The sequence below is a fragment of the Enhydra lutris genome, unplaced genomic scaffold (assembly GCF_002288905.1).
Source record: "Enhydra lutris kenyoni isolate GAN:26980312 unplaced genomic scaffold, ASM228890v2 scaffoldscaffold25, whole genome shotgun sequence".
NCBI classification, from domain to species: Eukaryota; Metazoa; Chordata; class Mammalia; order Carnivora; family Mustelidae; genus Enhydra; species Enhydra lutris.
The window spans coordinates 26,976,306-27,002,804 of record NW_019154109.1 but is presented as its reverse complement, the minus strand read 5'-3'; the positions used below and the strand labels follow the sequence as shown (position 1 = coordinate 27,002,804).

Genomic DNA, 26,499 nt, shown 5'->3' with positions numbered 1-26,499 from the left:
TCCGAGGCCAGTGTTGGGCCCTGGGACCCGGAGGCCTCACACAGCCAAGAGATGGCCGGGCCTCTAACCACCTGAAAAGGGAGGAAGTGGAGAATGGATGGGAGTGGGGACAGGAAAAGGGGCCTTTCTTCTGTTCACAGAAGCCATACACCTTTTTAAAGGGGGCCCGGCTCTGTCCCTTTGCTCAGGTGAGAAGGGTGGATTCTACAGCTCAGCACGTGGGGTCCCAGGCTCCACATCCGAAACGCTTCGGGCAGGAGGCCCCCAGCCTTTTCTGCATTGGGTTCCACTCAGTGTCTCCGAGGATGAAGAAGACAATGGTCCCGAAGGCCACCCGCCTGCTTCCACCCAGCGGGGCATGGCGCCTTGTTCTGGAAAGGCGGCAGAAACGCAGACACCAACCCCACACATTCCACGCACGGGGTTGGGAGGGAGCATTGAAATCACTTAAAATAGGAACCTTTTCTCTAGGTCCAAGCCCCAGCAACTACTCCTCAGGTAACTTCTCTGACTGACGGCTCCCCGGATGGGCTTCTGCGGGCATTCAGGTGTGAAATACACCTTTCCCATACCTTTCTTTTCCACTGTGAGGCAAAGTAGATATTTGGGGCGAAGATCAAATAGGGAAAATTGTAGCAAAACGTTTTTTTGCAAGTGTAGAAACAGCCGTGCCTGTCACTCTTCATGCGGTGCTCCAGGCTGAGCTGATGGTCTAGAAAGCTGGGTGCAAAGATGGATTTGTTCATACAATGTATCCGAGCCGCTCCAGGAGCCCAGTGCTGTCTGGTGCGCAGCGGTAACCTGGTGGGAAAGGGCTACCTCATTCTCTCCATGTCGGGAAGGGGTGATGACACCGCAGAACCCGCCCTCTGGGACAGACAGGCTATGTTAGCAGGGTACCAAAATGCGGCAGAAGCATCGAAGGGGGGCAGTGAATTTCAGCTGGCAGTGTTCTTCCCTCTGAGCTCAACCTTCCAGTAACTGCTGAAGAAAACCAACAAAGCAGAGGTCATCGAGAAACCCACTTCATTCCTGAGGTCCGTTAACGGGCTGCTGGGACCCCCAGCTGGTATTTGGAATTAATGGAACCCGCTAATCCGGGATGGCTCCCCAGACGCTGCTTCCAACTCTGAGAATGCCTTCTGGTTCAGTTTGCTCTCAGGCTTTGGAATTCCTTTCAGGTTGGCGAATCCTGGGACTGTTCTAGAATGCTCTGTGGTTTGACTCCGTGTCCTGTCCATCCCTGTCTCTAGTCCAGCTGGTGGCCGGGGATGACTCAGCAATGGTTTATCTTTGAGATTCAGTCCCCTGTGGTCCCCTGGGCTTCACTCTGCCAGCAGCATGTGGGGTGCCCCACGCAGAGCCCCTGCTGGGCTCCCCTGGGAGCGGGAACAAGTAATTAAGTCTGCACAAAGAAATTCAGCCCTGGGAGATGACTCCCCGCCTCCCCCCAGACAGTGTCCTACGTGCAGATGGCCTTTCGCATCTTTCATCTCTCCCACGGAAATGCACTCGGGAAACTTTAATTTAGGTTGTTCAGGGAAAGCATCTCTGAGTGCTTTGCCCCTCCACCGTGCCCTCCTCCCCGCTGCCCCTCGCACTGGGACACGTCGTGAGAGCCCAGAGTCCCCGGCATGGACTAATGAGAAAATTCCTCCGTGTTGGGTATCTAGGGCTCGTCCCTCCTGGGACACAAATCCTCTTTGTGTCCAGCTTATCTCCAGCTGCTGCCATGATAAATGGTCCAAGTGGAGGGATCCCGGGCTGGCCCTGTCCCACGGGACGAATCCCCTGGTGGTTGGCCACAGGGCCCCGGAAGCCAGCTTGAGGGAGTGTTGAAAGACCCGCTCGGGCGCACCGGGCTGCTTTCTCTCTCAAGGGAGGTGCCTGCGGAGTATGTCTGTTGCAGACCGGGAAGCACAGCCAGCATTTTCTCCTTGGAAACAGCCAGAAAGGGGGAAAAATAACCAAAATGGAAAAGCAACCCCACCCCCAACAAACCGCACTGGTCTGGTTTTGTTTTTACCATTTAACCAGTTAGCCATGGTCGGGTCATTTGCTACCCTCTTCCTTAAGGCACCGTCCAAGTTTACCACCTTGTTCTCTCTGGGTTCCCATGGGTTCCCCAACTCCTGTCAGTCTGGTGGTTAGGCCCAGGGGAGTGTCCGGCCGGCTTCTAGGGCTAACTCTCGGCTGTGGCTCCGTGGGCCTGGTTCGGGGTGGTCCAGGTCACCGGGAGACCTGTGGAGGAGCAGCCTGGACCTTGGAGATGGGGGGACATGAGCCCCGTGGGTGCTGTGAGCGGCTCCCAGCTTCAGCCAGCATCTGAGCTCCCTCTGCATCCCGAGCCCACGGGAGACAGACCCAGGTGCTGGACAGAAGCGCTCGGACCAAGTCTGGATCACCCATCTCCGTACTACCTTCCGGGCCTTCTCCAGGCAGCTGGTAAATTCCGTTCCTGGCCGCCCTCCTTGCTCATCTGAAGTCCTGGGTTCTCTCTGTCCAGAACCGCAAAGACAGCCTTTGCGGCAGACCTGGAGAGTGTTCGTTAGACCAGGGCAAGGAAGGACATTCTTGGGGAGTTGGTCTTCCGGACAGGGGGCGGAGGCCGTCTGGGAAGTGACACTCACCCCCCCGTAATAGGCGGGCCTGGCAGCCCCGCTCATGCCTCACCCCAAGACCTTGCTCATCACCCAGGGGGCTGTGGGTGATGTACACCGTGAGGAGGCGGAGGCCTTCCGTGAACAGCGTGAGCGGCGGCAAGAGGTGTGAGACGGGCTCTCTGCTCTCCAGAGCACACCCAGCCCAGCCACCTCGCCGGCTTCCTCTCCTGCTATGGCCGCTGTGCCTCAGGACCCCAGCCCCCGACATGCGTGTGTTCAAGGCTGTCCTTCTGCCTGCCTTTCTCTCTCCTCGGACCTTGCCAGGTTGTCATAATTAATCCCTCCCATTTCCGCTCAGGCCTCCCTTCCTCCGGGGGCCCTTCCCAGATGCCACCCCCGGCCATGCGGTCTTCATCCGGGCACTTGTCGCGTGATGTGGAAAGCAGCTGCTCCTGGTCTGTCCCCCAGGCCCTGAGCCCGGGGGCGGGGGGGGGGGCGTGCCCTGTTCATCTCCAAGGCCTGAGCCCGCAGCACAGGGCCTGGCCCAGCTCAGGAGCTACTAAAGATGTGCTGTGAACTGAAGTCCAAGAACTTCTCCTTTATTTTGGGAAATTATATCAATATGTCTTGTACACACAGTCAGGTGCTCAATGGTGTGGAACAGACCAGAGGGGGTTTTCACTGAGGTCTGGAGCAGACCAGCCCCTTCCTCGGGGCCTCTGCCCGCCCGCGGTCTCTGCACCCAATCTCAGACTTCAGAGAATGGAGAATGATTAATGGGCCGGGGCATAGGTCATTTATCTCCCGCCGGAGCCTCCATTAATTCAGTTCCCTGGACAGGTGCCCCCTCACCCTGGAGCCAGCAGAAGCCGGCACTCATGTCCCGCCTCAGGTAGGAAGGGTCTCTTTTCAACGCCAGGCTCCCCACCCAACTCCGGCTGCTGCTTCTCCAACACTATCCAATACTTGACTTCCACATTCCACCACTTGGGGCTCTGCTATTAATTGGTGCTTTATTCTTTTTTTAAAGATTCTATTTATTTATTAGAGCACAAGCAGGGGGAGTGTCAGGCAGAGGGAGAAGCAGGTCCCCCACTGAGCAGACAGCCCGATGCGGGGCTCGGTCCCAAGACCCATGATCCCAGGATCATGACCTGAGCCCAAGGCAGAGGCTTAACCCACTGAGCCATCCGGGTGCCCAGTTAGTGCTTTATTATTATACTTCTAAAGCTCCTGTGTATTGCAGGAATTTGTGCTAATCCGTTTACATTCATTACCTCATTTGTCTTTCTCAGTCGGCCTGTAAAGGAAGTCCGGAGAAGCCCATTTTTCAGATACAGTCGGTCTCTTACTGCCTTCCGAGGTATTTTTACGCGTGATCGCATTAAAGCTCACATCTCGTGACACAGTTATTTCAGCCCATTTTGTAGATGGGGACACTGAGGTTGAGGCAGTGACAAAGCAGAGCCTGAATCTTAAAGACACATAAAGGACAGGGCAGGACCTGGAGGCCCGGGTCTCCAGACGGGAGGGGCAGGTGTCTTCTCTGCTCTTCTCTGTCTCCTTCACACCAGCCTAAGAAAAACCCTCAGGAAGTGGTCATGGCCCAGAAACGATGAAGGCAATTTTACTAAACACCGAAGATTCGTGCAGAATAAGAGCTGAGAGACCCATTCACCGAACTCACTCATTTTACAGAAGAGGAAAGACCAAAAGCTGCATTTTTTTTCCAAGTTCTCCTGCGCTGGCTTGGTCTCCAGCTCCTCACAGTGCCCTGTGCGGTGAGACCTGTTACCCCGTTTTCCAGGGGAGGCTGACCAGAGGCTAATCGAGTTTCAGCAACTCGCCCAAAGTCACTCTACCAAGAAGCGACAGGGCAGACCCTGCTGCCTCTTGAAAGCGTTCGTTCACAGGGGTTGGGGTAGAAATCTGCTCTTGGATTTGCAAGAATTTCAGCCCCAAGCAGGGGTGGCAGTCCAACTTCGACTGCACACACACACACACACACACACACACACACACACACACACTTGTTTTCTTAGTTATTGTCTGACCTCTTGTGGCTTACTTTAGGCATCGCAGTTTCTGGTAACGAATTTTTGCAAAAAGCAGCTTTGTCATATTCCTAAGATCATGTCCTAAGGTCAACGAATAGTATGTGGGGAAGAAAAGAAAAGAGATGACCCGTCCTAAGAATTTCAGTAGCAGAGAGAAAATAGATGGGGGAGTGGGGGGGGGGACAGGAAATGAAAATTTCCAGAAGTCCAGAAAAGTTAAAACTTAAAGAGAAAATACAAAAAAGAGAAAGAGAGAGAGAAGCACTTCACATAAAAGAAATAGATTAAGATGATCATAATAATAAAAAGATATGTACCTAAAAGTATAACATTAACATTGTTAAAACAGGAATGGCAGAACTAAGGGGACAGTCTGTACACCAACTATGGTAACTAGAAAGCGAAACTCTATTATATCCTATGTTAAAACGAGACACTTATTTCCCTGTGATAGGTCATATAGGTGAAAAATCTATAAAAAATATTTTTTACATGATTTGTAATCTTAAATACATGGGGTGGACCTTGAGAATGAACTTTAAAATGAATAGAACAATTCTCAAATGAAATATTCACAGAATGTCCACCAAGGAAGCCTCAGAAGTCATGTCAAACCATGTCTTCTAACTATAACGCTCTACGGTTTGGAATTGACACAAAAATAAAAGCTGAAATATATGTTTAAAAACAACTACAAATTACTGAATCGTGCCGGGATTGCAGAGGACGTTTTTCTATAAATTAAAAATACTTTGACCTGAACAGCCATAAAAATTTGTGGGATGCCACTGAAATAGTACCATGAGCTAAAGTCATGGCTTTTATGTATATATATACATAAAATAAAATATATGTGGAATAAAATATATAATATATAAAATAAAATAAAATAATGTGAAAATAAGCCAGATAAACTAAAAAAAAAAGGTATTAAAAAATCACTGAAATCAAGAATAGCGATCTAAAAACAAGATTAACAAAGCTCAAAGCTGGCTGTGACAAGACTAGATAAAATGGATAAAATTAATAAAAAAGGAAGGCAGAAGAGTGAAGAAGGAGGTATGACTACAGTCAAAACGGAGTTTTAAAAATAATATTATGAACTATAGGCCAATAACTGCAAAAGTTTAGATAAAATGGGTAAATTCCTGGGAGAACAAAGAATGCCAACATTCTTTGAAAGAAATTGTAGAAAGGAAATGTAAACTTTTTTTTTCCAGGAACTTGGAGTGGGGAAGGGCTTATTAAACAAGAGTCAAAAAGCACTTGATGGGTTTGGTGACGGCATAGTTAGACATGAACACACTGTATGACCATATGGCTCAGAGAAATTCTTTTACATTTCTGTAGGGAGACTCATTCACATTTGCTCCTCATAGTGTTGTTTCTGGAACCAACCCCAATGTCTATCTCTTCAGGAAAGGGCACTCGAGCTGTGTTGGAAGGACACTATGGACTACCGTGCATCCTTTAAGATACTGGATTACACTCAACAATACAGATGAGGGCCAAACATGGTATTGAGTGAAAAAACTAGTAACACAATGGGAACAAGAGAATATTGTGCATGTAAATATAGAAGATACATATTTACAACCAATGCTGTACATTCTACAAGGGTACATACATGTCAAGGGCATATATCAAACACTATTGAGCTGCTTCCTATGGGGGAGGGTGTGAGCATTGGAATGAGAATTAGGGACAAAGTGAATAAAGATGAAACAAAACAGAAGAAAGGTCTTGTATGGATTGATGGTGATAATAAGTTAAAAACTAAGGAATGTGACTAACTCAATTCTCCATACTTGAGTCCAAAAGAAAGATGGGGGAGACATTCCCACTGCAATTGTGGAAAGATGGCGGTAGGATCCAGTGGTCCCTAAATTGGAAGTTACCTTAGCAGGCAGGCAGTCTGATTTCTGCATCTCTCCCGTATTCTTGGAAAAGATCACCCTCCACTAGACTACAACACAGGGCAGGCTATTCGTGGGAAGAAGGCTCTCATGGGTTCAGAGTTCCTTCTGATGCATGGCCAACATCACCCTCCCCTAAACACCCAGCCACTGGTGTGAGTTCTGCCACCTGGTGCCATACCTTCTGTCACAGAAGAGCGCCCCAGATGCTCAACGCACCTGCTGTTGTGGTTTGTTACATCTTCCCTCTTCCAGTCCCACATGCCCAGATTTTTCAGCTGTTCTTCCTGCAACCTGTTCAGGGTCTCCTAAAAAGTCTCAGTGATTTACGGCATGACATCAACATCAGCTACTGAATGTGCCTTGTTCGTCTGAGAAGTGTGCTCAAGTCCCGCTGGGGACCAAGCATCTCGTAAGGCACTATCATGAGAGCTCAGAAAAAGGAAGCCACTTTTGTCAGGGTTATGACTGAAAGGTCTTGAACTAAGAGTCTTGTTCTACTGGATTTTGAAATATTTAAAGCTCATATAGATCTCTGTTATCCAGAATGAGAGCCTACATTTTACATATTGATTTATTCAGTCATCTGTCCAAGAAATATATTTTCATTGGCACTGAATATATTTCCTGTCCCAAAAGTTCCTGTGGACTCTGGAGACTGGAACATGCTTCTTTGTACCACGGATATAGAATCAAAGACCGGGGACCCAACCCTGGGGAGCAAGCTTGCTTCCAGTCTCCCTTACTGAAACAACTAGAAGGATTTGCCTCCCTCAGGCTCTCTGAGTATGGTGGCTGCATTTCACTTCTTACCTGCTTGGTAGCAGCTATGGATTTCTGTGGCCCAAGAACTCAAAATGGCTCCCACTTTGGGACGCCAACCACAATGTCTGTTCATGTTGTCTGGAAATCTAGAGTTCCTCTCTTTAATAACTTTGGGAGATAAGTCCAATAGGGTAAAATGAATCATTATAGTTTGAAGATGGGTCAAAGAATGGGCATAGAATTTGGAACATTCCACATTAATCAGCTCTTCATTAAAATTTTTAACTAGAAGAAAAATGCAAAGGACTTAGAACAAATTCAACCAGCCCTTCTGGACTGTGTTTTCCGTCAAAATCCTGTGAATGGGCACAACTCTACACAGCACAAGTTTCCATGCTGGGGAATACAAGGGAGGCCCCACTGGGCTTTGTTGTCACTTAAAACTAGTTGGGAACTGGACCCACACAAAGAAGAATATCTTTTAAATCCCCACAGATATCACTGCGGTACTGAACTACATTCACGCTGCTCCAGTGGTTGGTGCACAAAAGAAACTGGACAAAACCAGGGAGAAAGTGTCCCCATGCACATGTCTGGCAGGAAAATCAAGATTAGGAGAAGGAGAAGAGCTAGAATGGCAGGGGAGAAGGGCAGGTGGGAGGTCAGGGCCCCCGCAATGACCGAGACTGGGACAGGCAGGAGCAGAGACCATGTTGGCTGTTTGGGAGGCTGGGACTCAGAGCTCTTAAACCTTCCCGTGTCCATCTCCATGACCCCAGGACTCCTCCACTCCACCCAACACATCCAGGCTCTGCAGAGAGGCAGGAACATGTGTTTGTTTTCCACATGAAGAAGTGGAGACCCCAGACAGGGCTGGAGGTTTCTCCAAAGTCACATAGCCATAGGACTGGAACTCAGGCTCCTAACTCATGGCCAAGTGTACTCTCTTTTGTATGAAGCTGTGCCTGGTCTGCAGGAAGGTGTCAACCATGATGTTATGTCATCTCTAATAAGTTAAGGAGAATAGGTTCAGGCTGTCCTATTCCAAGCAAGAAGCATGAGAGGAGGGAAGGACTTTCAAAGCTGCTCATGGTGTATGCATATGAGGCAGGGATGTGGGGACCGATTTCTCTGAGGCTGGTAGACAGACTGTCCTCAGTCACCCAGACCAGGAGAGTCTGAATTGTCCCCTAGAGTTCAGTCTTCCAGATCTACACCTGCAGGAGAAGTAGGGTTGCCGATGAGAGCTGTCACCTCATCTCTTCTCTGATTGCTTTGCTCAGTCTCCTTGTCTTCAAGGCAAGACCTCCACATAGTCGCTGTTACTGTTCTCTGGGGGGAAAAGCAGAAGACCAGCCATGAGGCTCACCACCTAGGAGTCACACGGACCAACCTCACTCAAGGGAAAGAAGCCCTCTCTCCCCAGCACAGGATGACCTCGATGCCACATCAAAGTGACATCTTCAGGGGCGGATGTATCGCAGGGAGCTCTCCTGGCAAAACAGGGGGTCTCTCGGTAAGTTTAGGCATCCAGGTTTCCCGCTCCAGATGCCTCCACTCACCTGCGGGAAACCTGTGTCTCCCTCTGAGTGAGAACAGCTGAAGCTTATTCTAAGGACACCAAGGGAAGGGAAGGAAGCCAGCGAGCTGAGGAGAGGATATCTCCCCTTTACCTATCAGGGCTAATCAAGCATGGGCAGCCAGGGTGGTAAGACTCCCACCCAGTTCTTAGGAAAGAACTTGAAAGGACTCTCCTCTTGGCATTCGTGAGTCATTTGTCATTGCTGGACAGGTACGAGCACTGCCCCCACCAGCAGCTCATCTGGGTTTTCCTAAGGGCTGTGCTTTTGTTCCTGTAAGTTTTGGTGGAACATGGCCATGGGATTGCACCTGTAGCTAAATCTATGGGAAGTGACCTTGTGTGTATGTGGGGGTGCAGTTCTTGGAGGGGGGGGCAGGGGGCTGAGAAAGAGCGGCAAAGGAGGGGTTGTTATTTCCATCATTAAAAACCCACGCTCAGTTTTGCTGGGAGGTGAGAAGCTTGCTGACGGTCCGCGGGTGACTTAAGCAGACGGAGTAGAGTGTGGGGTGATTGCAGGCTTCCTGGAACTCTGCCCTCTGCCCTTCTCCCTAGCTAGTGTGTCCCCCCACCCCCAGGGATAACTGAAATCCCTCTGCTTTGGAATCAGACCATTCAGGCCACCATGGGAAAACCCGAGTAAACCGTAAATGTCTTAGGAAACCCGTGTTCGATTCAAACCACGTTGTAACTACAGATACTAGAGATGATTTTCTGAGGGCAGGTATCAAGGGGGGCAGGTAAGCAATTGTGGCTGCTAGTGATGCAGTTTGAGGGGCCTCCGCGTGGATTCTCCGCTCTCCGATTTACTGGCCATCTCTCATTTTCCTCCATGGCTTAATTCCATTAGGGATATATTTGAAACAATTTGTCCCCTAATACTAAATAAATGAATGCTCAGCAAATATTGAGCAAAACATAACCGTATGAGCCTTGGGGAGGGCAGCGAAGCAATTTTCTCGTTTGAAAAATTGGCCTGCTTGTCCATCCCAAGCCTGTGGGTCGCACAGGGTCACAGGATGGGCTTGAGGTCAGCTCTCCCAGAAGGCCCCGGGCCACTCTTGCTCTCCTGACTAGCCAAGCAGAACGCCGCTTGCATTGGCCACTTTCCGGGCTCAAAGACACTGCTCCCCAACAAGATCGACATTGCTTTTTGGTGGGTGAAGCTTTTAGAGAGAAAACAACAGAACATGGTGTGTATCTGCATAAATTCTACAAAGTCGGCCAGTGGAAGAAGTGGAACTGACCCCCATGTCAGAGTTTTCACCGTAAATACTATTCAACCCCCTTGTCAGAGTTTTTACCGTAAGTACTATCCAACTGTATCTGTGATCTTCTCCATCGCGGGCGGGAGCTGGCTTGCTTTACCGGATGTCCAAGTTGAACCACCAGCCCTTGATTTGGTTTCTCAAAGGTGGAGATCAATTCCTTTAGGTTTGAAAAGAGCATTTGGGGAGCACCTTCCACAGTCTGCCAAGATACAAGAAGGAGATCGCTTGTCACCATCCACTGTGTGTGCAACGTGACACTTCTCCCAGCAGCGGTCTGAGCCCTCAGAGCAGGGCTGCCTCTGGGCTTGCAGACTGAAAACCAGCAGCGGGCAGTTCCTGCTTAAGAGTTCACACCGATACAAATACACAGAAACCTTTGTTTTGAAGCCCGGTCCTGACTCGAGCTACTGCAGGTAAAGAGGATTCATCAAGGGAACCCACCCAGGTCTGCAGTACTGAGTGAGCCCCCATCCTTGGTAAGTGTGTCTGGGACAGTTCTTAGAGCTATCCTGCAGACGGCCGCCCTCTGGCAGCGGATGTCAGATGTGTGCCTGGTTTTCTCAATGATCACTGGGGTTCTCATACAGCTCCATGTCAGTCTGTAGAGAGGGGTGGAAGCCAGAAGGTTCTCGGACATGTGGTTTGGTTAACCTCCATCAGACACGCCGGTGACACTGAAGTCGGCTGCAGGGAGGTTCCATATAAGGTTATCGCGTCAACCCTCAGGACAGGTTCTAAGTGCACTGCTACCCCTCTGAGAAATGCCCCGTGTCCGAGTGATAGCTGATTCCTATGCCTCTCCATTTTGTCCAGACAAGAGACAAAATGGTGTATTAAGGAATTATCACAATTTCCCAAAGCATGCATGACAAAAGAAAGAGTTTATACATTGCTTTTTAGAAAACATTTCATGTTGAAATAGTTTCAGACTTGAAGTTGAAAAAATACTTTAAAAATTTTTATACATATCCTTCACCCACACCCCCAATTTTTAAAAAATTCTTTTTATTTTATTGATTTTTTTTTTTTTTTTGACAGAGAGAGCACAAGCAGGGAAAGGGGCAGGCAGGGGGAGAGGGAGAAGCAGGCTCCCTGCTGAGCAGGGAGCCCAATTCAGGAGCTCGATCCCAGGACTCTGAGATCATGACCTGAGCCGAAGGCAGACACTTAACCAACTGAGCCACCCAGGCGCCCCTCACACTCCAAATGTTAACATTTATATTATACATATTTGCTTTTCATTTTCTTTTTTTTAAAATGTACATGTGCATACATGTACAAATATAGGGGTACATACACATATTCTTTTTAAAAAATATTTTGAGATTAAGTGTGGACATGATAACTCTTTAACCCTGAATATGTCAATATTTCCCAAAGAGCAAGAACATTCCATATGTTAAAATGAGGAAATTAATCTTGATGTAGTTCTACGTGCTAATCTTCAGACCTTATTCAAAATTTTGTCAATTGCCTCGATAATGTCTTTTGTAAGAAAAGAAAAATTACACGCACACCAACACGTAGATATACTTATATGTGTGTGTGTGTGCGTGCTTGTGTTTGGGGATCATGGTATATTCTAATTTCTTTTCGATATTGACAACGAATGTTAGCATATTGAAGATTCAGAGAAATCTGGCAGTGAAAAATCTGCTTAACCTCATCTCCAAGTGTTTCAAAAATATTATTTCGGGATCCACTGTTAGTAAAGACTCAGTTAATTTTATTATACTCTACTTCCTAAGCCAGAGAAATCATTTCAAAACAGAAAGTGTTTTCTGCTTAATTCTCAATAAACCAGAAAAATTAAAGAAACCCCTAAGGCTGCCCATGGACTGATGCTTCCCTTTGTATTTTCATAGGACCGTGGAGCTCACTGGTCTTCTACACACTCAGACTCCTCCCCACCTTCCCGTTCCAGCCTGCCCTGCTCACTCTGTCATCCTCTCACTGGAGTGGCCTCTCCTTTAGTCCGGGTTGGTGCATTTGACCCCTGGGGAAGCCAGGGTCTACACATCTGAATAACAGTCTTGAATAGTGAAAAATTCTCCCCATTTCCCTCAGAGAAAGACAAAGTTTACTACAGATCTGACTCTAAACTCTATGTTGCTTCCCTTTTTACAATGCCTCTCCATGGCCACGTCTCAGGTTCAAGAGATGATCTCAGGTTCTCCCCCAACCTTTCATAGCTGCGGTTAGAAGAGTTCTTGTAACGTTCTTACCTGTATATTGTAAAACCCACGTCTGTCTTTGAAGATTCGATATGTGTAGACAAAATTTTTAAACCTGTGGAAAGATAACTGTGTGACTTGTCATGTTCTCATATGCAAAACCAGATCACCTTTACCTACAAGTCTATTTTCCGTGCAATGCCTTTGGCAATCCTGGGTCCCCCAAAGCAACTGATCATTTTCAGGCATTCTCACCTGTGGGAATTTGAAAGAGACAAAGACTTAGAAACGGGGACCTTTATTCTGTTGATGGAAGTCTGGGCTTGTAGCAAAGAGGGTCAGGAGAGAGAATCTACTATTTCCATGGTCTTTATATTCTCTCTAGTTTTTTTCACTCAGCTCTAAGTTGGTACAACATAAAAAACACCATTGAGCCGTTCCTGTATTGTTTACTAAACGACATGTCCTTGAACTTGATGGAGACAGTTAGTGTTACTTAAAACAGAAAATGTTGTGAATTTTGCCCAAGGAAATGATGTATTATGTTCTTGTTCTTCATTGGCACTTCTGGTTAAGTAATCTAACCAGAATCTAAATAATAGACCCAATCTAGCAAGTTCCAAAGCACAACATAGCATACATACATTACCGTATTTCTCCAATTCCAAGATGCCATTAGTTGTAAGGGATCAATTTAACAATAGCTTCCCAGGAGGAACATGCATGCATTAAATGTCTCTGTCAACTGTTTAACATGTTCTGATTCCCCAGAAATATTAAAGTGTAAAAAAAAACAAAGATACTGACATGAGGCTCAGATTACCTAATGATCCGCCCATGACTCCCCACACAGCCCCCTCCCCAGGGCTTGCACCTATGCCAAAGAATCATTTGTCTGAATTGGGAATTTAGAAACAACTTAGAGCTTTAAGGTACAGAAGATTTGATCACTGGTTGCCTGGAGGCTTTGACAATTGACTTCAAATCCCCATCCTTTTTGTGGGGGTTCCTGAGGCCAAAATAAGCCAGTGGGTGTCCCCAAGTCACATTGCAAGCAACAAAACATTTCACATGAGTCCTTATCCACATGGAAGGGGTCTCAAAAATTTCTTTCCACAGTGATATCATTCCAATAGAGATCCAAGTGAGGTCCACACATTGCATTTGGCTGAGATTCAAGCAATCAGCAGAGAATTCCCAGACTCTGAGCTGCCACAGCTCTTGTCCTGGGCGCTCACATCCTCAGCCTTCACAACCACGCACAAACGTTGCATGCCACTCTCTGGAGCTAATCCCTCTTCCACTGAAGGCTGCCCATTGTCATCTGCTCAAGGACTTAGTTCTGGCAATTTCTTCCTCTCTCTCTCTGACGTCATTAATTATTATTCTTTATCCAACAGCCAGGGCGGCCCTTATCCAAACACACGAATCAGTTGTTTTTTGACTTATAGAGCTTTATTAACTTTTCCCACTTGTTCAAAAGATTTTCCCATACAGATAAACAGCATAAATATTTGTAATCTACTTGTAATCAATATGCTTTTGATTATAGCATAATGTATTTTGTCATTGATTCTTATTTTGTCTAATGTTTAATAAATGCCTTTAAGCTGTGTGCCCCCAAAAACGTGAGTCGAGTCATGTCCCTCCCTTGCACAAAAATATGCTCGATTTTTTTTTTAAGTTTCAAGTTTTCTTTAAGAGATTATTTGTAAGTAATCTCTACGCCCAACGTAGGACTCAAACTCATAACCCTGGGATCAAGAGTTGCATGCTCTTCCAACTGAGCCAGCCAGGCACCCCAAATCTGGTCAATTTCGAATAAGAAAAATAAGGATGGTGTGTGTGTCTGTTTGTCTGTCTGTGTGTGTGTCTGTGTGTGTGGCAGATGGCAGGCGGTGTTTCTGTATCAATGGGTCTCAAATCTTATAAAGCTGTAATTAAGACAGTGAGAACGAGTTCCAGGGCAGAAAAGATATTAATGGGATAACACAGAGAGCCCAGAAACAGACCCATACATGACTGAAAATTTGGTATATGACAGAGCTGACACAGCGGATCAGTGAGGAGGGATGGACTATTTATTTGTTAAATGGTGATGGTAATGTCTTAATGTGGAAATAAATAAAATTGGATCCCACAAAACAGTGAGCTCAGGAGAAGGAAGTGTAAGCGAACAACTTCATGACCTTGAATTAAGGAAGGAGCTCTTACATCACCAAAAGTACGAGCCCTAAGAAAAGATTAATAAACTCACTATGTTAAAATTAAAACTTCCAATTATCAAAATGTATTATTAACAGAGTGAGAAAGTCCACAGATGGGGAGAAATCACTGTAACACTCCGTATGAGAAGAACGTTAGTGTACCTTTTAAAAAAGGGTGATGAAATGTCCAAGAAACACATGAAGAGATGTCTTCCTTCACTATCAATCAGGGAAATACAAATTAAACCACAATTAGATATCATTTCATACCAGATTGGCAAAGACATGAGAGTTTACTCATGGAAGATACTGGCCGTGATGTAAAGCTATCGAAGGTTCTATGTACAATTAAGGGGGATGTAATTAGATACTAATGTCTTGGGGAACAATTTGGCAAAGTTTACGAAAGCTGAAATGCATACAACCTGTAAGCCCAAATGTGCAGATTTTGAGATTGGCAATATTGGCACAAAAGTGACAATGCCTCTATTATATTCTTTATTAAAAAAGCAAAGATCACAGAAACTAAATATTTAATAGATTAAAACAGCTTTACAATCTAGAAAATCATAAATATAAAGTATTAAGTAAAAGTATAAATTAATGAAAATACATAAGATAAATAGATATTTTATAATATAAGCTATCATTAGATTAGATTCACTGGGGTACCTGGGGGGCTCAGTCAGCTCAGCATCTGGCTCTTGCTTTCAGCTCAGGTAGTGATCTCAGAGTCTGGGATTGGAGCCCCATGTCAGGCTCTGAGCTCAGCGCAGAAGCTGCTTAAGATTCTATCCTCTCTCCCTCTCCCACTGCCCCTTCCCCACCTCTCTTTCCCTCAAATAAATAAATAAAATTAATTAATTGACATACAAAAACCAACCACTCCAAATGCTCCAAACCTTATTAAATTTTCACTGATAATGAAAAATTCAAAGTAAAATAGGTCTTTTTAGTATAATTTTGATGTGAAAGAAGGGAAGGAGAGCGGTAGGGATGACGGGAGAGGGAGGGAAGTAGGCAGGGAGGGAAAGTGAATCAGTGTGGTCCTCACTGAGTTCTGAGGGCTTTTTATGCAAATGTTTCCATCCACTGGAAAAGCATTATTTGTTGATAAGGTTTGGGGGAGGCTAAGGATGCGGAGTTTAAGCTCACTGAATACTTTCCTCTGATTTGTTTACCTTCAAGCAATCTCATCCCTTGTCCTGCAACTTGAAAAAAAAATCTGTTTTGAAACTTTTGGATCTTTATAGAAGTTGGTATCTTTGACTGAGAGCAGAGTTTGCCACTTGAGCCATTTGTAATGTCAGTGGTTATGTTTCTAAGATTCTCCATGCTCACAGGCCGCTCTGAAATGGTCTTTATCCAAACATAAACACAAAACCAAAACAAACAGTTGAAAAGGCCTCACTGTAATTCTAGCAAAGCTGACACAGTGTTATCTTAGTTCCAGGCGTACGGTACAGTGAGTCAACACTTCTGTGTTGTCACCGTGTGTCACCCATGTGTCACCCATGTGTCACCAGGTGGTCATCACAAGAGCCCTCCTTCATCCCCATCACCTGGGGACTGTCCCCCCATCCCCCCCACCCATCTCCCCTCTGGTGACCAGCAGTGCGTTCTCTAGACGGAAGAGCCTGTTTCTTGGTTTGTCTCTTCCTTCCCTCTGTTCGTTCGTTTTGTTTCCTAACTTCCACATCAGAGTGAAATGGAACCGAATGCCCACAGATCGGTTGCAGATAATTCATACCAACTTCAGTTGTGATAGTTGTGGTTGAGTAAACAGATTGTGATGTCTCCCTGGAATGGAATACCAATGAGAGGCGTAAACTCTGGCGCGTGTAACTATACGGATGAATCTCAAAGTAATTACTCTGGGCTCGGACTAAAAGGGCTACTACTTTATGATTTGATTTATGTTACAAATTCTGGAAAATACGTAGGAATCTATAGTGCCAGAAAGTAGATGATGCTGTGTTGGGGCCTTGGCGGGTGGCGTGGGGAGGGAAGTTCACAAAGGGGCACGGGGGTGTTTTGGGAGATGACGGAAATGTTCATTATTTGGGTTGTGGTGGTGGTTTCATGAGTGCAGGCAAATGTTAAAATTCATCAAATTGTACACTTTTTATTTTATATCGATGATTCCTCAATAAAGCTATAAAGACCATGGCATAAAATGGTATATGAATAGAATTTATATTTGCTCTAATATAGAAACCAAATTTAAGTCCATTTTACGTATACGATTCTCACAGTTTTCACGGTTCATCTTGGTGTTAGAGAGAGAACAAATATTTCCTATATTTGCTGTTGGGGCCTTAGTAAATATGCTGTGTCTTGACCTCCAGCGGGAGAGTGACCCACGGTGAGGATGGCTCTGGGCAGGACAACAAGGAAAGAGGTCCAGACAGGCACTCAATTATTTCTAAGGTTTATAGTACTTGGTGTATTGAGATACCTGCTTTCTTGGCTATCCCATGGAAATCTTCAACCCCATTTAAATGTGAGAAATACACAGGGCTTATAAAGCCCATTTTAAAATCTTCGGCATAACCTTTTAGTTGAGATGGAAGTTTTCAGCTGGAGAAGATCAGAATAGGGGCGCCTGGGTGGCTCAGTCACTTAAGTGTCTGCCTTTGGCTCAGGTCATGATCCCAGGGTCTGGGATCGAGTCCTGAATTGGGCCCCCCGCTCAGCGGGGAACCTGCTTCTCCCTCTTCCTCTGCCCTTCCCCCTGCTTGTGCTCTCTCTCTCTCAAATAAATAAATAAATAAATAAATAAATAAATAAATAAAATATTTTAAAAAGAAAGAAAAGGCCAGAATGAAGCTTTTCTGAGCTTCTGCCTATCTTTGAATTGCTTTACTCTTTCCAATGGGGCTTAGCCTTACAAATGGCCATCATGCGAGGCTCTGTTCAGGGGTCTCGGTGTCCTTGCTCCATTCATGACGAGTCCACAACTAGCAGACGACCTCACGTTGTCACCAGTGAGGCAGGGACACTTCTTCACATTCAAGTCTGTAGTTTTATTTTAAACCAGACATTAAAAGGTCAGTTGAAGGAAATGCAACTGTCGGCCCTATGATGACAACTAGGTAGTCTGTATTTCCCTGGGCCCTGACGCAAGTGTGAAACACGCATCAATAAAAAGTGTTTTAAGACTTTTGACTTCCGGCCTTCTCACTCGTTTTGATTGGACTGTGCCTTGGCACAACCTTTTATGCCACTAATTGGTGAAGGTGTGTTAAAATGTTAAAAATTCTAGGATTTTATCCTAAGGAGAGAGTTGGGCAAACTTGCAAAGATGTATGCACAAAAATGTTAACTATCTCGTTACATTGGGTCCATCAGACCGAAGTGCAAATAACCTAAATGTATGATTATGTATCAGTTATGACAGATCCCAGCTATAACATAGTAAGTGATCACAAAAAGATGATGTGTATTGGCTTTCTTTGATGATACCAGCAATGCACTGACAAAAAAAATTTTGCAAACCGCTGCGTGTAATAAACCAGGGGCATAGACAACAGTCTGGAGGCACGTATACTGAAATATTAGAAATGATCATTTTCATGTGGTGAAACTGAGAACATTTGTGCTTTCTTTTGGTGGCTCTTTTTTGGACCTTTCCCTACCATGGATTTTTCTAAAATAATAAAAATGTTTGAAACATCTTTTTCTCTATGAGCTCTAGAGTCTTTCCAAAGATCTCAGAATCTGAGAGACCCTGCCTCCCCAGGGATCTCCCACTCCGCCTTCCTATTGCTGTGTCCTCCCAAGTGAGGGCCCTTGGCAAGTCACAGCCCAGATTCTTCTTCCCACCTGCGGCCTGCTGCCGGCTACAGAAAGTCCCCCTGCCCCTCAGGCCCACAGCTCTGGCCCTTGAATCTCCCCACATCTACTCTGTTTGACTCTACTGATTCTAAAGGCAGACCCGGTTTCAGCTTCTCACACTCACCAAGTCACACTGCAGAGAGAGTGGTTTGGCACGTCGGCATTTTCTATCGGGTTTTGCAGTCAAGTCACATTTCCTGTCCACATTTACCACAGAGCTTTCTGTTTAATACTATCTGCTGCTGGGCCAACTCTCTGCATGACTTTATTTCTAAACTTCCCCATAATGTTTTTGTTTAGGTCTGGGAAAGCACGGACGTTGGGATGTTGCCATTTGAATGCAGCGAAGAAGATGGGGCCGCCCAGGTTCTGGAAGCAGAATGGCAGGACTCCACAGATCAGGGTCTGCTGCCAAGCCCTCAAGTCCCCTGCTTGGGTGCGTCATAACACAGTTCCAGGGTCACAACCTTGAACATATTCCAGCGGCCCTGGGGACTCGGTAAGAGGGGTCATAACGACATACCACCAAGTTGGGCTTGGACAATTGTTTAATAAGAAGCTCCTGTTTCTTTCCCCACAAAGTAGGGATAATGTCACCTACTAGAAACAGCTTTGCAAAGAGTCGATGAGATAAGGAATGCGACTTGCTGACCAGCGTTTGGCTCAGAGGAACGAACCTTCATGGTGGCTCTGAATGCATGGATTCGGGAAAATAGGCTAAGTCTGGTGTTGCACATCATTTTGGCTTTGCTCACATAAGGTTGTGTATCGAAGCATGGATTGCTCTGTGCGACCTTTCCTGTACCCACCTTGCAATAGCCTCTCTGTCCTTCCCTGTACCATAACCCTATTTGGTTTTCATCATCTTGTTTCCTCTTTCTGAAATGTGTGTTCATGAGGGCAAACCCGATGCCTGTAGTATTCATCACTATTTCACCAGTGCCTAGAAATGTGTCTGGAGCATAAGAGGTGCTTGGTATATGCTCACTGAATGAATACCTAAAGGTGCTATTATTCATCCTCCAGGTCCCAGTTCTGTCCAGGCTCTCCGCAGCTCACTGAGTGGGTCCCTCCCTGCTCTCAGTCCCCGTATGCCCTGATGCGAGTGCAGTCATCAGCATGCATTCTACGGTACCTTTTTTCCCCCCATTAATTTCTTTATTTTCCCCACTAGGCTTTGAGCTATGTTGAAGGCACCAATCAAGTGCCTAGCATAGTGCCTGGCATATAAGAGACTTTCAATATTTGTTGAACCACTAGAATCTAGTTCAATTAGTTGTTCAATTAGTGGAACAACTAGGTCTGTACTGAGCTGTGTGATCATTTCACAAGGATCATGCTAAGGTCCGTTTCGATGGGAGCCATTTGACCTGAGCCTTAAGCCTGGGGGTACCTGAAATGCGTCTGCCTTTCAGGGACATGGGCAGGGAAGAGGGCGAGGCCTGGTTATGGGCAGATGGCCCCAAATATGTATTCTTCCCTCTTCATTTGATTTTTAAACTATTTTTCACCTTCCTTGGTGACTTGCGCTTTAGAAGAACACATAAGCTGGGTTGATACTCCACGAAATAATTGAAAATAAATATTGATTTTTAAAGAGAATTCCAGTAGAGACTACCCACCCTGAGGTCTGCATCAGGGTCTCCGGTCTTTATGACATCTCTTGCAACTTCTTTTCCCATTCCGGTTACTTGCCTCACCATCGCTAATTCCTCACCACCTCCCACCCGGAGACACAACCACCGTCATCTGTCCCCCTGGGTGCATCCTCCATACATCAGATTGCGTCCTTAAATCTCCCGTTGGGACTTTGGAGGGTTCTAGTCTTGTCACTTGCTGGCTTGGCAACCAGCTACATCTCCCTGCTGTCTATGGACTCATTCTTCTCAGACCCGATAATATTAGCCCAAACCTACTTTTCCAAAAGCTGGTTTCCAAGCTACCTTTCGGGAACCCTGTATGATTCATGTGTGCTTTCAAATGTCCTGCCTCTAGACCTCTGTTCCTTCTCCCTTCCCTCCCTGACATGCCTTCTATCCCACTTCCATATGATCAAATCTTACCACTCTTCCAGGTCCCAGCTCAAATACCATCTCCTCTAAGAAGACTCTCCTGCTCGTATTTTCTCTTCAATTTGTATTAAACTGTCTCTTCTTAAATTTATATTTTATTCTTTTTTTTTAAAGATTTTTTTATTTATTTATTTTACAGAGAGAGGGAGATCACAAGTAGACAGAGAGGCAGGCAGAGAGAGGGGGGGGGAAGCAGGCTCCCTGCTGAGCAGAGAGCCTGATGTGGGGCTCAATCCCAGGACCCTGAGACCATGACCTGAGCCGAAGGCAGAGGCTTAACCCACTGAGCCACCCAGGCGCCCCTATTTTACTCTTTTTAAAATGATTTACATGCTTTGGATCTCCTTGGGGAAAAAAAAATGCAGGTTCCCTACTGAAATTGCCCTGGTTCCTAGCACAGCGTTTGAATAGATTAGCAGGGATTCACTACTTTTTTGTACACTTTTTTTTTTTCATTACAAAAGTCATATATGCACATAAAAAACATTTAAACAGTGTAAAGTTATCAAATGAATACATCCGCCACTTCTCTCCCAAGTCACTCTTTTCTCAATTTCCTAGCTGTAACCACTATTGCAAGTCTCTTACATACCTCCTAGAAATTGTGTAAGAATATGCAAGGATCCGGGCATACCTTTTTTTTTTTTTTTACACAAATGGGATCACGTTTTACATCTTGCCCTTTTCTTACCATAGATATTGGAGGTTTTCTCGTACCATATATGGATTTACCCAATCTTATTAATCAATTTGCACATTCTCATGCTGTCATAAGTAAGATAAAGTAGGCTATTATTAGATCACATAAGATAGATGTTTTTAAAAAAAATCTTTTAAAGTAATCTCTACACTTGGAGTACCTGGATGGCTAGTTGGTTAAGTGTCTGCCTTTAGCTCAGGACTCTGATCCCAGAGTCCTAGGATCAAGCCCCATGTCGGGCTCCCTGCTCAGCGGGGTGTCTGCTTCTCCTTCTCCCTCTGCTGCTCCCCCTGCTCGTGCTTAGTCTCTCTCTCTCTCTCTCTCTCTCTCTCTGTCAAATAAATAAATAAAGTCTTTAAAAAAAAGAAAAACTAATCTCTATGCCCAACAGGGGCTCGCACTCACAATTCCAAGATCAAGAGTCGCATGCTCTACCAACTCAGCCAGCCATGGTAGGTTTATTTATTCACTAATAGGTGAATTTGGGGTCAAAGGTTACATCCATGAATTTTATATTTGGGTCACATTGCCATTTGAAGAGACTGTGTGCGCCTGTGCGATGGTGTCTGCTTCCTGGCACCCTAACTTTGTCTGAGTATTTACATAGTTTTAATTCTTGCCTATTAAACATTTGAAAATAGTATCTCATTATTCTTCCAGTTTCTATTTCTCTAGTTATGAGTGAGATCTAGCATTTTTCTTTCTTTCTTTTTCACTTTCTCTTTCCAAGAATCTCCTTCTCTTTCCCTTTCCCTAGTTTTGTATTGACTTTTTAAAAAACACTTATCTGTTTACGAGGTTCACTTGTCTTATCAGTTTGCTGATAGCCTTTTTTAAGTTGTTTTTATCAGCAGTTTTTTTTTTTTTTTTTAAATAGTGGTCAGATTCATGAGATTTTTCTTTTTTTGGCTTCTGGGCTTTACCTCCTGCCTAGAAAGGCCCTTCTCAACCCCAGGCATATATTTTAAAAGTTCATCATTTCTTTTTAGTATGCATGGTTTCATGTTTTAAAAAAAAAATAACTTATGCATTAGAACCACTTCAAATTAATTTACTTCAAGAAGAAAGGCATTCAGGTGTATTTTTTTTTTTTCCCCGAAATGACCAGTCAAGCACCCAACACCATTCACGGTTGTTCAACATCATTGATAAGAAACATGCTTTTAAATCATATGCTAAATTCCAATGTATTTGGCCTTATTTCTATCAGACTCCGTATTCTATTCCACTGATCTGTCAGCACCAAACTCCTTTTCTCTCGAAGTTGTTTCTTTTTTTTAAGATTTTATTTATTTATTTGACAAAGAGAGACAGCACAAGCAGGAGAAATAGCAGAGAAAGAAAGAGAAGCAGACTCCCCACTGAGCAGGGAGCCAGATACAGGACTTGATCCCAGGACCCTGAGATCATGAGCTGAGCCAAAGGCAGATGCTTCACCAGCTGAGCCACCCAGGTGCCCCTAAGATTTTATTTTTACATAATCTCCACATGTCAGGCAGGGCTCCAACCTACAACCCCCAAGATCAAGAGTCACATGTTCCACTGATTGAGTCAACTAGGCACCCTTAGTCCCTTTTAAAAATAAAAAATATTTTGGGGCACCTGGGTGGCTCAGTGGGTTAAGCCTCTGCTTTCAGCTCAGGTCATGATCCCACGGTCTTGGGATCGAGCCCCACGTCGGGCTCTCTGCTCGGCGGGGAGCCTGCTTCCCCCTCTCTCTCTCCGCCTGCCTCTCTGCCTACTTGTGAGCTCTGTCTGTCAAATAAATAAATAAAAAATCTAAAAATAAAAAATATTTTTGGCTATTCTAGCAGGTTCCTTGTGTTCCATGTCCCACCTGAATAAACTTTGTGATCCTTGATGAAAACTTTAAAAATTCTGTTAATCTTTTTTACTGGAAACATACTGAATTTATAGATTAATTGTGGCAAACTGATATGCTTCCAAATTGAGTCCCTAATTTCCTGTACATCTTCTAGTGAGTTCCTCAGTAAGTACTGAAGTTTTCTTCCTACAAACCTTACACATTTCATATCCCTTTATTCCCGAGTATTACTATTATTTTTCACTAATGTCAATGACAGATTTTATTATGTTTTCTCACTGGTTACTGTTTTTTTAAATGAAAAAGATATTGATTTTAATTTGAATTTTATAAGCAGACACTGTTAATTGAATGTTCTTAAATTTACTTTTTAAGTGGTTTTTTTTTTCAATTAAATCTTAGATTTCACAGACATAAAGTCATGTCAATTGCAAATAATAAGTTTGCCTTTTCCTTTTCTATTTTTACCTTTATTTCCTCTGGCTAATTACACTTGCTCATCTCTCATGGAAAATGCTCCCTAGTAGTACTGGTAATGAGTATCATCGGCTCATTTATGATTTTAGCAGCAATTCCCCTATGCTCTACCCGGCCTTTGGTTAAGAAAGTATCTATCTAGCTTTGTATGACTAAGAGTGTGTAAGTGCATGTGTGCATGTATATGTGTGCGTATTTAATTGAAGGATGGATGTTGAACTTTATCTAACACCTTTTAAGCAAATTTGAGTGAGTTATTCAGTTTGTCAACTTTGATCTATTAATACCTAATTAAACTACTAATTTACCCAATGTGGAACCATCTTTGACTTCTTGGAATGAACTTGAACATGGTGTATTTTCTCCTCTAATGTGTTACTGGCTTCTGTTTTTGTTAGTAACTTCTCGAAAATGGATATTAATTGAAATTGAAATTGGTCTACAGTCTTCTTTTGTGCATATGTCCTTATTGGAGAAAAAAAAATGGTTTACCTTCATGGGTAGGAACTGAGGGAAGAAAACAGAGAATAGAAGATAAACAGCCCCAGCTAAAAATGGGTAAAGAATGTGATTGCGCAACTCTCAAAAAAAGAATTACCAACGGCTAAAAAATATATGACAACACCTTCATCATCGCTGGTAACGTGAAATTCCAACTACTAACCCCTTCAGACTACCTTCCTTTCACCTGCATCTCTGGTATCCTACAACAAAGGAAAGGGATCTCTCTGCCTATTCTGTTAGTCACAACAGTCCCTTTTGTCTGCACTCTCAGAAGCACTGAAGCATATTCACAGACACACTTCGGTTTTAATTCCCTTAGCAGGCAGAAAGAAAAATTTCAGTGATCTCTCCAAACAGAGCATTTAAAGATAGTAGGTTCCCACTGATACCTGTTCAAGATTGTTTTCTTTCTTTTTAAATTTTTAATTTTAAAATTTTTTTTAAAGATTATTTATTTATTTATTTATTTGACACAGAGAGAGAGAGAGAGAGAGAGAGAGATCACAAGTAGGCGAGAGGCAGGCAGAGAGAGAGGGGGAAGCAGGCTTCCTGCTGAGCAGAGAGCCCAATGCGGGGCTCCATTCCAGGACCCTGAGATCATGATCTGAGCTGAAGGCAGAGGCTTAACCCACTGAGCCACCCAGCCACCCTTTTTAAATTTTTTAAAAGATTTTATTTATTTATCTGAGAGAGAGAGAGAGAGTGTGTGTGTGTGCAGGAGTAGGGGAAGGAGCAGAGGGAGAGGGAGAAGCAGACTCCTGGCTGAGCAGGGAACCCAACATAGGGCTCAATTCCAGGACCCTGGGATCATGACCTGAGCTGAAGGCAGACACTTAACCAACTGAGCCATTGAGGCCTCCCCCCACCCCCATTTTCTAAATGGGACTAAACAAGCTCCTTTAGCAGAGGGGTTCTTGAACTTCATACAGAACTCTTTGGAAATGCCAGATGCATTTTAACACAAGCAAGTCGTTGGAGAAATCTGGGTCTGTTTCTTCATCTAGAAAATGCTTATGCCGGCACTGATAGGCTATAAGAAGGATAAAAGGAAATGATGCATGTTGAAGCTCTTTATGAGCCTAACACAATTTTGTGTTGAAATCATATGTATGAAATCATACTGTATGTCATCAAGTATGAAATCTTACTGTAAGAGTCACAGGCAGAACCGGCAGAACATATGCGAACACTTAGTCTCTCAGATAAAAATTTCATAAAGGACATCGAGCCTTTTCCACAGCAACTAAGCTGACCTGTGCAGGCACCTCTCTACCCCCTCATCTTCATGCTTCCTGAAGCCCTTCCCTTCATTGCTATACCCCCCGCCCTGCCCTGCTGCAGAGGGTCCTGCTGGGGTGGCATTTGCTCCAGGGAGAGAAAGGCAGGTGGCAGAACTGGGACAGACCCACTCCTTGCACGCTTGTCCAGCACCTCCTCACTTTATCTCATTCTGCTCATTGGGGCCGCAAGGTCAGAGCACAGTACAACTTCTTTTGTGTTCAGCTATCAGGACCACTCTTGGGGTAAGATTCAGAATGTGTGGAAGTTGAGACTACTCACGAGACACAGAGGCACAAGACTCCCGGCATAGACTCGCTGTCCCTTATCAGGAAGTTGCCATCTATCCCGTCCTCCAGCAGGAGGGTCTCACAGTCTTTCTTAGACAGAGGGCCATGGTAATAGGGCAGATCCACGGGGAGCCTGCTGGGAGCCCTGTAATCCATCCCCAAGTTCAGGGCCGGCTCCAAGGAGGGAACTGGAGGAAGGGGCCTCAGGGAGCCTGGGGGAGCTGCTCTTCCGCTGGCTGGTAGGAGTGAGATGAGGCAGTTCTGCAGGACTCAGAGAGTTTTGCAAGATTCAGGAAGTAAGAAGGGTGGGGTGATGAAGTGACCACACATGTCAGCCTGTAAATGACCCTAGTGTGATTCACAGAAGTATGCGAGACCAGTTTGAGCCACAGTATCCTCCGCGATGTTGATGGCGGGGGATGAAGGGCTGACGCCGAGCTACCCGGACCTGGGCTGCAGCCCCGTATAGCACCATAAATCCATTTTTTTTAAATTTTTTTTTTATTTGACAGACGGAGATCACAAGTAGGCAGAGAGGCAGGCAGAGAGAGAGAGAGGAGAAAGCAGGCTCCCCGCGGAGCAGAGAGCCCGATGCGGGGCTCGATTCCGTGACCCTGGGATCATGACCTGAGCTGAAGGCAGAGGCTTTAACCCACTGAGCCACCCAGGCGCCCCCATAAATCCATTTTTTACCTCCTCTGGCTGCTGGTGTTCCTTTCAGAGAGCACCCCACTGCTTTTTGCTGTGATGGATGCCCATGGCCTGCTGAAGCTGCCTCTGATTATGCTAAACTTAGAGCAGGTGCTGGAGAAGTGTGCAGATGCTGAATGAGTAATGGAGCAATTGAAAAGGTAGGACTTCCACGGGTCGAATGGTATGAGTGATGGAAGATGTTCTTTTCCCAAAATGGGAATAGAAAGCAATTGAGCACGATGGGGGACGAC

General features: G+C 45.1%; 1 protein-coding gene across 1 annotated transcript; it reads right to left on the bottom strand.

Moving 5' to 3' along the window:
• Positions 1-7,746: 7,746 nt before the first annotated feature.
• On the bottom strand, positions 7,747-25,711 carry LOC111151140 (SH2 domain containing 1B). Its single transcript, XM_022508929.1, has 4 exons — positions 25,548-25,711; positions 12,417-12,480; positions 10,225-10,390; positions 7,747-8,673 (listed from the first exon to the last, which is right to left on the bottom strand). The coding sequence occupies exons 1-4, from the start codon at positions 25,709-25,711 to the stop codon at positions 8,636-8,638; spliced, it is 432 nt and encodes a 143-aa protein (XP_022364637.1). The 3' UTR covers positions 7,747-8,635.
• Positions 25,712-26,499: the final 788 nt, after the last annotated feature.